Below are 12,124 nucleotides of genomic sequence, written 5' to 3'. Positions count from 1 at the left end.
CACAGCATCTTAACAGGCTATTTGTAGCTCATGGGATCACCATACACCTTGGCTTGCAAGGTTTTTCTTTTTCTTTTTTTAAGATGGTAGCCGACTTTCTATCGCCACACATTGACACCAGCATATCGGTGACAAGTTCAGCTGATGGATGTTGTACACATATGGCTACTTGCTTGTTAATTAAAATAATCTCCTCTAAATTACTACATTAAATCTGGAACTTCATGTTGAAGACAACACATATGGTACCATGAGTGAAATGCTTTGTGGGAAGGTACTATGGAGTAGTTGAGGGTTCTGCATCCTTTATCTTTTTCGCATAAGAGAGGTGAGGAATGGAAGTGGGGGGAGTTTAAAACAGCCATTTAAAAAAATTATTTCAGTGTCTTTATTTCAGTTACCTTCTTGCTATACTCAAACACTGGCAGAAGTTTGAGTAAATCAGGGATGGAAGGACACTGAGACAAAAATAGTGGCTTTAAATAATGGCAGAGGTTTGAGTATAGCAGGGATGGAGAAATGCTGAGGTTTAAAAAAAACAAACCCAAAAAACAAGCAAACCAGTTTTAACAAGGAGAAATAGCAGAGAATGGTACAATCACTCCACAAAGCTAATACCACAGTTGGTGCCCTAAATATGCAATGCACTCCCCAAATAAATTTGCCTGGTGCCAACAATTGCATTGGCAGCCTATTGTCCTCCAGGCCTAATTCAACATGTTAAAATTTAAGGTGACCTGCCCGAGTTTTAAGATCTGCAGGTGAAGTTTAAGATCTACTGGTGGTCCCCATGCCTAATGAAATGTGTGAGGCAGAGAGATGTTGGACAGGCTCTTTCTGAAGTGCCTCCCTTGCCCTTTAAACAATCTCCCTTCTGAGATGTGCCTCACTACAACATTCATGTCATTTCACTGACAGGTGAAGATGCACTCCTTGCCTAGGCCTTCGGGGAGGAGCAAGGGGCATTGGGCATTCGAATTTGTTGCTGCTGCTGATTATATTTGTAGTTGAAGTCTGTATTTTGCTCTACAGTTGTTTATTTTTTTGTTTGAACTGTGAAGATTTCCACCCGGTGACATTTAGGAGAAGGGCAGATTATAAATACCTTTAGTAAGTAAATGAATGGCACATAAACGGCCTTGTGGGACATCTTTGGGAGAAGAAAAGGCTCAGGAGTAAACCCTACACAATTCCAGAGTGGAGTCCCTGAGGCGGTTGGTTGGCACCTTGTGTGCCTCCTTCCCGCAACTCCTGCTGTCAAGCTGGTGCTTTCCTTTGGACCACGTCAGAAAGGCCAAGAGGGAGGTCTTGTCTTCTGGGCAGCCCTAGCCCTCCATACACACTGCCCAAGCTTCTGCACCAGGGAGCTCACTTCAGCACTGTTGAGACAGATGGATGCCAACCAATCAAAACGTACAAACACCCTCTCAGATCAAGGAGTAAAGAATCCAAGACCAGCCAAGTTATTTTTGCACCTGAAATATGACACCTTCCTGTCACAGAATCATAGAATTGTAGAGTTGGAAAAGACTCTAAGGGCCACGATGCCCAAAATCAGCTGCCCAAAGCTACCAACTTGCTGCCAGGTGGTAGGACCACCCACCCCTGCTGCTACTTACACGGTACATCATATATATATGTGTGTGTGTGTGTGTGTGTGTGTGTATATATAATTTTGTCAGCACCATACCTACACTTCAATAAGTTCTCGGCACATTTTCTATTTTTATTTCTCATCATCTAAGCTGCTCAAGCTCACCAAATGTATTTGCAAGACTGAACAATTAAGCAAAGTACTTTCTCTGTTATAAGAATGTGAAAATATCCATACACTTCATGGTCACAGCCTATTCAGGCAACAATGAAGAGAGGGAATCAGGTGTGAAAGGCAAACTCCCTTAACGTAAGGAGCAATCGCTAGAAATCTGAAGTTCATAGGCCATTTGTATTTTTAAAATATTCACTAGAAAAGTAGCCGCTTAGCTAGGACAATGAACTCTGGGATCTTGTCATGTTTGCTTTCCAGTTAAAAGACAGAGAGAGAGAGAAATGAGAGACTATGTATGTATCAATAGGAGAAACCTCCAGAGGATCTGGAAGATTTCAGAAAAATGCTCTTCTATGACCATCTAAGTTTTGCAGAGTGAGAGCACATGGCTGAATGGCCGGAACACTGAACAGGAGCATTCCACACTGCAACATTTTGTTGCAGGACCCGCCTGTTCTAGCTATCCCATAGTCGTTCCCACATAAGGATGACCTGATCCAAAATTCCACATAAGAACCTGCCTTTTACAGATCCAAGCCAATGATTCTTCTAGCTTAATACTGTCTACCCTGATTGGCAGCAGCTCTCAAGGGTTTCAGGCAGGATTCCCCCCCCCCCAAGTCCTACCTGGAGATTAAACTTGGGAACTTCTTCATGCATGGCAGTTGAGTGGCAACCCTCTCCTACATGTCACTGCCCCCATGTTGTTGTTTTAAATCCTTCTTGAGACTTGCCTGCCATTATGCAAAAGAAACATGGGTAGCATAGTCAACCCATGATTAAGATAATCATGAGACAATTCTGTTCTTCTTACCTCAAGTCAAATATTATACTTGCCATGAGTTCCAGACTTCACACTGAAGGGTTGGGGTGGGTGGGGGCAGAGAGCAACCATCTGTATCAAAAAAAATGTCCTGTACCATACATTCTCTCAAAGTTCCCAGTGTTTAGCTACATTCTAGCATTAGCCAGCACCAAGGTTCACTCAACTGTTTTTCTAAATTAAACCATGGGGTTTATTTGGTCTAATGCGATGAAATTATCTACAAATGATGAACAACTAAGAGTGAGATAAACATGCAGAGAAATGTTTCCGCAGAAGAAAATGTTCCTGGCTTTAAATACCCTTGAGTTTTATTTTGGCACTTGCAATCGTGTTCCAAGGTAGCCCACTTTACCTTGAACTGTTTATTGTGGGGAAGTCACAGCTAGCTTATCTTTGACCAAAGCAAGATTCATCCTTCAGCTGCACATTTACCTTCTATCCCCCCCTCCCCTGGCTGATTTATTTTAATTCATTGTGTCCCAAAGCAACTGACGTGCCACTGAAAATAGAGGCATATTGAAATACGGCTGTGCAGGCCCCAATCCCCGAGCGGTGAGAGTTCCCAAGGGTCTCAGCACATTCCTTGGGTTGGGTCTCCCTGGAAGGAAGGTCATGGCTGTGGTGCCTTTGTGATAGATGGCTCACAGCATTAACACTCCCAACAGACCATGTTCCCTCAGGGGCCCTCTCCAAGCCATAGGTTTGGATTCTGCACGAAGAGCAAGCCAGGGGTCTGTGTCTCTTCCAGCTCCCAGATGACACACTGACCGCCAGTCCTATTGTTATCAAAGTCTCCAATGACATCATGTCCCGTCCCCCAAATCTCCATAATTTTCTATGACTCAACATAACAAACACAGCATACTTGGCTGTCAGGTCTGAGCATTTTGGAAGCTTTTTCTTCGAGGGAATATAATCCTGGAGTTATAAAAATCACGGGCAAGATCCCAAAGATGATATCTAGACTTAACTCCCCCCCCCAACTCAAAACAATACCTTAAGTATCACCTCTCCCCATTAGAACTGACCCCGACCCTGCGCTTGTCATCCGAGGCCCTTCTTTATGTCCTCCATGCCGATTGTGGAATGCTCTCCCCAGAGAGGCTCGCCTGGCGCCATCATTACATGTCTTTAGGCGCCAAGCAAAAACATTTCTCTTTACCCAGGCCTAAGGCTATTAAATATGGCGGTCGCTCCACTGCTCTTTTAAGCCTTGCTGCTGCCTGCCAGAAGTTTGGACTTCGCCCACAGAGTTTTATCCAATGCAAGAATGTTCCATCAGGAAAAGGATTTCTGCTTGCTCAAGAGAATGTTCTCCCCGCACCCCACCCCGCCAATCCTCCCTTAAGACTCTAATGTAGACTCACTAATTCCTATGTACTGCAATTCCAGGCACGCTTACTAAGAAGTTCTGCTTCATTCCGTGGGATTTACTTCTAAATAAATGTGCAAAGAATTGTCCTTTACCTGAGAGTAAGCCTCAGTGAAGAGACTGAGAAACAATCCACAGAAAAGCAAGATAGATGGAGATGCCTCACAAAAGACTTCATCAACAACTGTACACTAGCTTTCACATTTTGTACACCTTCCAACAGTATGAGATTTGGTTTTAAGAAACAACTCTCCCAACTCTCACCAAGTCACACTTTACACCTTCAAGGACTCTGGAAGCATTTGACCTGCTTTTAACTAACCCCTTCATTTTTGAGAAGTTTTTGCTTTCGCAATCAAATGTAACCAGGCTGGACTTTCTAGGCAACTTTCCACTTGCATACATTGAATTTGATCTCACAGTCATCACTGTTCCCAGTGAGTTCAACAGCACTTCTAGCTTGAATCTCATCCAGGGCACTACTTGCGACAGGGTCCCCTCTGGCTGTTTCCATAACCCACTGTTTCAAAGCATGTGTGGTATGCTCTTTTTTGTTGTAAATAAAACTTTACTTACCAAGTCAATGAGAGGGTAGCTGAAAGCACATTCTATCTCAGCAGTGTCAGCAAGCATGTGGATGGGTGATCCAGTAAACATTATATACCTGGGCTTCCAATGGTTTTTTCACAATTAACATGAATTAACTTTATCAGTCATGGGACAAGAAGACAGGCCTTCTTGTCCCATGGGCTAGTTGCTGGTTTAAGATCAGGAAGCAAAGAGTAGAACCAACTTTGGGAAGCAGATCCAAGGTTTTGCATTGGGACCTGTGCATTTTAACTTGTTCTTAATTGACCTAGAAGGAGTGGGCAGTTTGCTGGTACAGTAACACCAAATTACTCAGGGTGGTAAAAGCAAAAGGGGATTGCAAAGAGATCCAAAAGCTTCTCTCCAAAATGGGTGAATGGCCAATTAAATAGCAAATGAGGTTCAGTTTAATTAAGCATAAAGGGATGCAAATTGAGGCAATCAGAAAGGGGCTGTGGTAGCTAAGTTAGGAAAGAAGTAATTCCATGTGCAGCAGCTGCGAAAATACCAAATTCCATGCTAGGGATTATTAGTGGAGAGACAGTACACCAGATAGCAAATAATATTTTTGTTAAACAAACCTCTGATGTAGCCACATTTGGTTTCTCCTTTACAGTTCTGCTTGTCCCGTCCCCAAAAGGATACAATGAAGTTGGAAAAGGCACCAAAAGGGGAAACTAAAATAATCGGGGGGCGGGGGCTACAATACCTTCCTTATGAGGAAAAGGTAAATCAATTTACAAAAAGGATGACAAATAAGAAAGAACCATGATGTTGTAACAGGGTTTCAAATACCAGTTTCCCCGAGGAATTGTTCTGGACACAGGGTCGTGTCCAGAAAGTGGTGTTGGGGGATGAGCGTTCAGACCCCTGGGCTCTCGCTTGTGGGGTGCCTCAGAGTTCCGTCCTCTCCCCCATGCTTTTTAATAACTATATGAAGCTGCTGGGAGAGATCATCAGGGTGTTTGGGCTGGGTGTTCATCAGTATGCGGATGACACCCAGCTCTACCTCTCTTTTAAATCAGAACCAGTGAAGGCGGTGAATGTCCTGTGTGAGTGCCTGGAGGCGGTTGGAGGTTGGATAGCGGTTAACAGATTGAGGTTGAATCCTGACAAGACTGAAGTACTGTTTCTGGGGGACAGGGGGCGGGCGGTTGTGGGGGACTCCCTGATCCTGAACGGGATAAGTGTGCCCCTGAGGGACCAGGTGCGCAGCCTGGGAGTCATTTTGGACTCACAGCTGTCCATGGAGGTGCAGGTCAATTCTGTGTCCAGGGCAGCTGTCTACCAGCTCCATCTGGTACGCAGGCTGAGACCCTACCTGCCCGCAGACTGTCTCACCAGAGTGGTGCATGCTCTGGTTATCTCCCGCTTGGACTACTGCAATGCGCGCTACATGGGGCTACCTTTGAAGGTGACCCAGAAACTGCAATTAATCCAGAATGTGGCAGCCAGACTGGTGACTGGGAGCGGCCACCGGGACCACATAACACCGGTCCTGAGAGATCTACATTGGCTCCCAGTACGTTTCTGAGCAGAATTCAAAGTGTTGTTGCTGACCTTTAAAGCCCTAAACGGCCTTGGTCCTCTATACCTGAAGGAGCGTCTCCACCCCCATCATTCAGCCCGGACACTGAGATCCAGCACCAAGGGCCTTCTGGCGGTTCCCTCACTGCGAGAAGCAAAGCTACAGGAAACCAGGCAGAGGGCTTTCTCGGTAGTGGCACCTGCCTTTTGGAATGCCCTCCCATCAGAGGTCAGAGAGATAAACAACTACCTGACATTTAGAAAATACCTAAAGGCAGCCCTGTTTAGGGAAGTTTTTAATCTGTGATATTTTAATGTGTGTTGGAAGCCGCCCAGAGTGGCGGGGGGGGGGGAACCCGGCCAGATGGGTGGGGTATAAATAATAATAAACAAACTCAGCCCTCCAGATGTTTTGGGACTACAATTCCCATCATCCCTGACCACTGGTCCTGTTAGCTAGGGATAATGGGAGTTGTAGTCCCAAAACATCTGGAGGGCCGAGTTTGCCTATGCCTGAATTATGGCAATAGTTCTTCCCTGTCATGGGCCAGGAGTCAGCTTCGCCCGCTGAACAGCCGCCTGAAGGGGGAGAAGGCAGAGTGACTCCACCTGCAGCCGATCAGCCATCAAGGACACAGAGGAGGAGGCAATGGTGAGAACCAGCTGGCTTCAGCCTTCTGAAGCAGAGCTTCCAGCAGTAGTCAGATGCTGTTAAAATAATATTCAGCATGGCGATATATCACAGATCACAATGTGTGGGTGTGCTATATACAAAACCGTGCTGTGGGAAAAACCATGAAGCTGGCCATTGCTTCTCTCATGATTCCTGCTGCCCCTGTTGCTCTGTTACAACAGTAACAGTAAAAGTAAGTGAAAATGGATCCATTATTTTTTTTTACCCCTAAGTAGTGACAGTCGCCAGGACATCACGCTGTTCACCTCTACATAGTTCCATCCTTATTTCAGACATCATGGTATATCGGTATAGTGTGATGTTGAAAACCAGACATTGCTCAGCTCTAATCAGTTTCCCAGATGCTGATTCCCTACTTCAGATCTCCTGCTATCATTAAATTAATAAAAGTAGCCCAGTTCACCCAAGCTTATTTCTCGCTTCCTTATTTCCCTGGGCGATCACAAAGCTTTACTGAATAAATATAGGATTAAGAAGAGTGTCGAAGGTGTGAGGAATCTAACAGTCTATATCTGGGATGGGGAACCAGCAGGCCTCTACATGTTGCTACAGACTACAACTCCCATCATCCATGGTCATTGGCTGTGCTGATGGAAGTTGGAGTCAACAGCATCTGGAGAGCTAACAGAGTCCAAACCCTGGCCTACAAAATGGGAGAGTTGTATGGGCAGAAGGAAGCAAAGGAGTCTAACATCAAATTCAGTGAAACTCACCATTCAAACATAATAGATATTATTACTACTACTACCGATACTACACTGCAAGCTTGCGGCAGTGAACAAACAAGAAAACATTTACTGTGCTAACTGCAAAAGCAAAATCATTCAATATTTCGAATGTGCTCATTTTTATGTACTGGAGTAGTTTTCTCAACAATTTGAGGAAAAAACATCGTTTTCTTTCGCACTTTAACTGTCAGAATTGAGTAAGGCTTACCTGTTTTATCCTGGGATTTGCCTTGGGCAACAGGCTGGCTGACAAAACAGATGTAAACGGAGAGCAGCAAAGCTCTGGGAAGGGATTTGGTATGGATGGGATTTCTAGCACATCAAGTTCTGTCTTTTTCCCCCTATGTTGAGAGATAATAATATATAGTTCATACAAAACAATTCTCTAATTCCAAGCCAAAATGCAAAAAATACAAGAAATGAAAACTGTTTGTGAAGGGGAAATATGCAAAGCTGAGAGACGCAGAGATTTCATTAGGCAGACTTTAAAGGCAGCAAGACTCTGAATCTCAGGGTCATGGGTTCAAGTCCCATGTTGCGCAAAAGATTCCTGCACTGCAGGGGGATGGACTAGATGACCCTGGTGGTCCTTTCCAAATCTATGAATTCAATAAGCACCAGTTCTATTGTCTTTTCAGGGTCTATTGAACACCCTTTCTCTTCCAGCAAACCTTTTAAGTCTATCTTAAGTGTATCCTAGATTGAATATACAGTAAACTTATTTTTACATGTTTTTACTGCTGGTGATTTTATGATTTTGAAGTTATTCATAAATGGAATGAAATTAAATAAGCAAGCAAATAGCCTAACTAGGCAGTTGCTGCTCAATTCTGCCCGATGAAGAGTTCTGTGCACTTTCAAAGCTTGTACAGTCACTCCCCCAAACTCTGGGAAATAACTTTCTATAAAGAAAACAGTAATTGTTTTTGTCACAAGAACAGTGCTAGAATATTGGCTATCGTTGGCCACCATTTCTCATTAATGACGTAGCCAATTCAAAGTCAAAATAAGGCAGGTTCAAGGGTGAGACAAAAATCTTACCATAGAACAATTTCCAGTTATGTCTTCTGGTTTGGGTAAGCTTGAAGTTACAGTCTTAATCCTTAAAGGAATTATATTGTAAAAAGTTCAAGTGAAACCAACCATAGTTAATAGTTAATTTATGAGGATCACAAACATTCTGCTTGATCTCATGAAGTGAGATCCAGCATGTTCAATGGGGCTCATTCCAAAATATGACTGCATAAAAGGGCAACTTTAGACTAATCCCTTGCATACTTACTTTGGGTAAATCCCATTTAAATTCAAATTAATATGAACAGAATCCAGGGCTAGCCCTAGTATGAACCAGTATAAGAGAGCTAGTTCAGGAGGCACATAATAAGAGGGACTCCCATTGATGGTCAGCAAATTTTGGCACCATTCAAATGTTATGTTTCACATCACAAAATGTATTGAACTGTCCCTGACAGGGATCAGGAGTGGCATTTCAGGTAATCTCAAATGCATTGTTTAAGATCTTTTTCCATTAAAGCTTTTAGAACAATAAAAACACGCAGTTGTTCTGATTACCCATTAGAATCAGCACCATAAATACTGGTGATTCTGCTTTAAAGTTATTCTTTAACTTCCCTGCTGCTCTTTACCTGCTAGGCATCTGGAACATATATGGCTCGTAAGGAAAGTTTCTGCATTCATTAATTTCATAAATTAGCAGACAGTGAAAATATAACAGAATAATTTATTCTGCCTTTTTACATGTACGCAATTATAAATCCATCTGACTACTTTACTACAATAAAGGTAAAGGGACCCCTGACCGTTAGCTCCGGCCACGGACAACTCTGGGGTTGTGGCAGTCATCTTGCTTTACTGGCCAAGGGAGCCGGCGTACAGCTTCCGGGTCATGTGGCCAGCATGACTAAGCCGCTTCTGGCGAACCAGAACAGTGCACGGAAACGCCATTTACCTTCCCGCCGGAGTGGTACCTATTTATCTACTTGCACTTTCACATGCTTTTGAACTGCTAGGTTGGCAGGAGCAGGGACCGAGCAACGGGAGCTCAATACAGCCTTAATAATAATAATAATAATAATAATAAATCCATAAAATTTATATGCTGCTTGATTGTAAGAAATCTCAAATGCCAAATACACAAATGTCTCCATATACAAATAAGTCTGTATAACCCATCTAATTTAAACAGTCAAAAGGCAAGTCTAAAGAGAATGCTACTAGAAGAACCTGGGTGTTTTCAGAATGCCACTTTTTCAGGGGGGATTCAATCACATACCAATAAATTCAGGTTGCAAAGTTAAAATTGATTTGGCATTCATATACGGTTGTGTATGCTGATGGGTTTGGTTGGTGCTTTTTGGTCCAGTTGGCCTCCTGTAGTTTTTGCCCCAATCTAGCTGCTGGGTGGAGCTTTTCCCTCAGTCTAGTTATGTTATAATAAAGCAAGGTTTTGTTTGAAAGCCTGGGGTATGTACAGTATTGTTTTCTCCCTGAGCCAACACAACATGCACAACAATCCCCCCTCCCCACAACACACAAGTCAGACTTTTTGCAATAAGGAAATGGATTATGCCTTATTTTGCAATATGGGGAAAGCCCTGAAAAGTGGAATAACACACTTGCTTGATGGAATATCGTCTCATCTCCCCACACACATATCAGAATGAATGCTCCATTGGTAGCAAATATCATCTGATCTCCCCAAGAAGTTCAGTGCAAACAAATCAGGTGGTCTGGAAGCAGCCCCAGTCTCATTAAGCATGACAAAAGTGAACATGAAACAATGGTGCCACAATTCACTTTCAGAAAATTATCCTTGTCACTTGACTCCTTGTCAGAAAGTTCTTTTGTCATGGTAAACAGAACCCAGTACTCTCTATTCCCCAGGTAAGATTTAGCAGTAGAGTGCCCCACCCTTGCGTGTGGAAAATGTTGTTAACATAAAAGAATGCCAATCACTAAACCCACTGAAATAGTAACTTTTAAAAATCCATACAAAGTGACAGTTTGATGGGATTTTCTACCACATACCTTCAACCCAATTTTACTTCCAAAATTGAATCCAATATATAATTACACAGGCCTCCGAAACATTTCTAGCAGTTCTGTGCTGATGTCAACCTTCCCCCAATTGTTCAAAGGCACCCAAGCTCTTTGCCTTGAGTTTCACCTAGTTCAGACAGGGCCCCTGCCAGAGATTCTTTGGCCCACAGGTGCCCAAAGTGAGATCACCTGTTCAGAAGGGAAGGCTTGCAGCTCTGACTCTTGCTGGGGGGGGGGGTGAATGAGGAGGAGAGAGGCCCTAAAAAAAGAGGGGGGGCTGTGGCCTGGCAGATGATGCAGGAATGACTACCAGCAGCTCCAGCCAGGATGGCCAATAACCAGAGATTAGGAGAGCTGTAGCCCAAACTGGAAGTTGTCCACCATGTTGTCCACCCCTGCTCTGAAACGAATGGACTTTCCCCCTGCTCGCCAGAGAGAAAATCTACCTGCTCATCTAATAACCCAGCCTTCTGTTTCATGGGATCATAGAATTGTAGAGCGGGAAGGGACCCCGAGGGTCATCCACTCCAACCCCCCTGCAATGCAGGAATCTCAACTGAAGCATCCATGAGTCAAGATGAGCCACCCGACGTCTCCAGCGTTAACCAGCAGACATCTCGGCAATTGTCCTCTCCCCTCTTGCTATCATTAAGATACACTCCCCCTGCACATGGAGGCTTCTTCCAGTAGCTCTCCCAGGGCTCTGAGGCGTCCTCTTTGCTCCCTACCTAGGATCCCCTAACTTGAAAGGATGACCCTCCTTTGTACTTGAAGCCCTCCCTCCCTCCCCCCACTTTCCACCAGGCGCCCAAAGCGGCCAGGTTTACCTGTCTTCCCTGAGGCGAGCCGAGAGGAGGGGGGCCGCTGGCGTGAGCCAAGGCGAGAAGGCGAGCTCTCCGAGGCGGCGACCCCCGACGCCCTTCGGGGAAAGTCCTCCACGCCGCTCCACCGCAACCCTCCCCGCGCTGCTCCGCAAACCTGCCGCCACAGGGGTAGCCATCACCCCCCCCCCCTCCAAGCCGGTTGCTGCTGCTGCTGTGGTCGCCTCCTCCTCCTCCTCTGCTGCAGCTCCTAAAGGCACATCTGCATCCCTCCTGGGCCAGTCGGGATCCCGGGGCCGGAGGTGCCCGCTGGCGGCTGCTCTTGCGCGGGAGAGACCGGCCCCGGCGGCGGCGGCGCACACCTTCCCTTCTTCCTTCGCCCGGCTCTCGGCCAAGCCCCACGTGCGGCGTTCAGCGAGAAGGGGAGGAGCCGCCCGAGAAGCCAGCGAAGAGGTGATTCCCCGCGTGGAAGTCCAGGGCGGGGCTGCCGGTGGGGGGGGAGAGAACCAGAGATCGGTGGGCCGGAGGGGCTGCCACGGGCCGGAGGGGCACGGGAGGCAACCTCTCCCACCCACCTACCGACCGCCTCTCTAACTGGCACTTGAAACCAGGTCGTGGAGGCTGAGAGAGCCAGTGCACACACTTACCTGGGAGTAACGCCACCGACCACAAAAGGACTTACTTCTGAGTAAACATGCTATGGGGTGGGTGCGCCCCCATCCCACCCCATAATTGCTCTC

At 45.5% G+C, this 12,124-nt stretch overlaps 1 protein-coding gene across 1 annotated transcript in view; it reads right to left on the bottom strand.

Moving 5' to 3' along the window:
• The window catches only part of GRB14 (growth factor receptor bound protein 14), a 48,016-nt gene extending 36,229 nt beyond the window's left edge, over nucleotides 1-11,787 (bottom strand). Inside the window, exons 1-2 of the mRNA XM_060280225.2 lie at nucleotides 11,391-11,787; nucleotides 7,712-7,844 (exon numbers count right to left, since the gene is read on the bottom strand). Of these exons, the coding sequence (XP_060136208.1) occupies nucleotides 7,712-7,844; nucleotides 11,391-11,563 (306 nt within the window). The 5' untranslated portion in view covers nucleotides 11,564-11,787. The remainder of the gene's footprint in view (nucleotides 1-7,711; nucleotides 7,845-11,390) is intronic.
• Nucleotides 11,788-12,124: the final 337 nt, after the last annotated feature.

This window comes from Zootoca vivipara, chromosome 1 (genome assembly GCF_965207765.1).
Source record: "Zootoca vivipara chromosome 1, rZooViv2.hap1.1, whole genome shotgun sequence".
Lineage (NCBI taxonomy): Eukaryota > Metazoa > Chordata > Lepidosauria > Squamata > Lacertidae > Zootoca > Zootoca vivipara.
The sequence above is the reverse complement of the archived record's forward strand: the minus strand, read 5'-3'. Positions and strand labels throughout refer to the sequence as shown.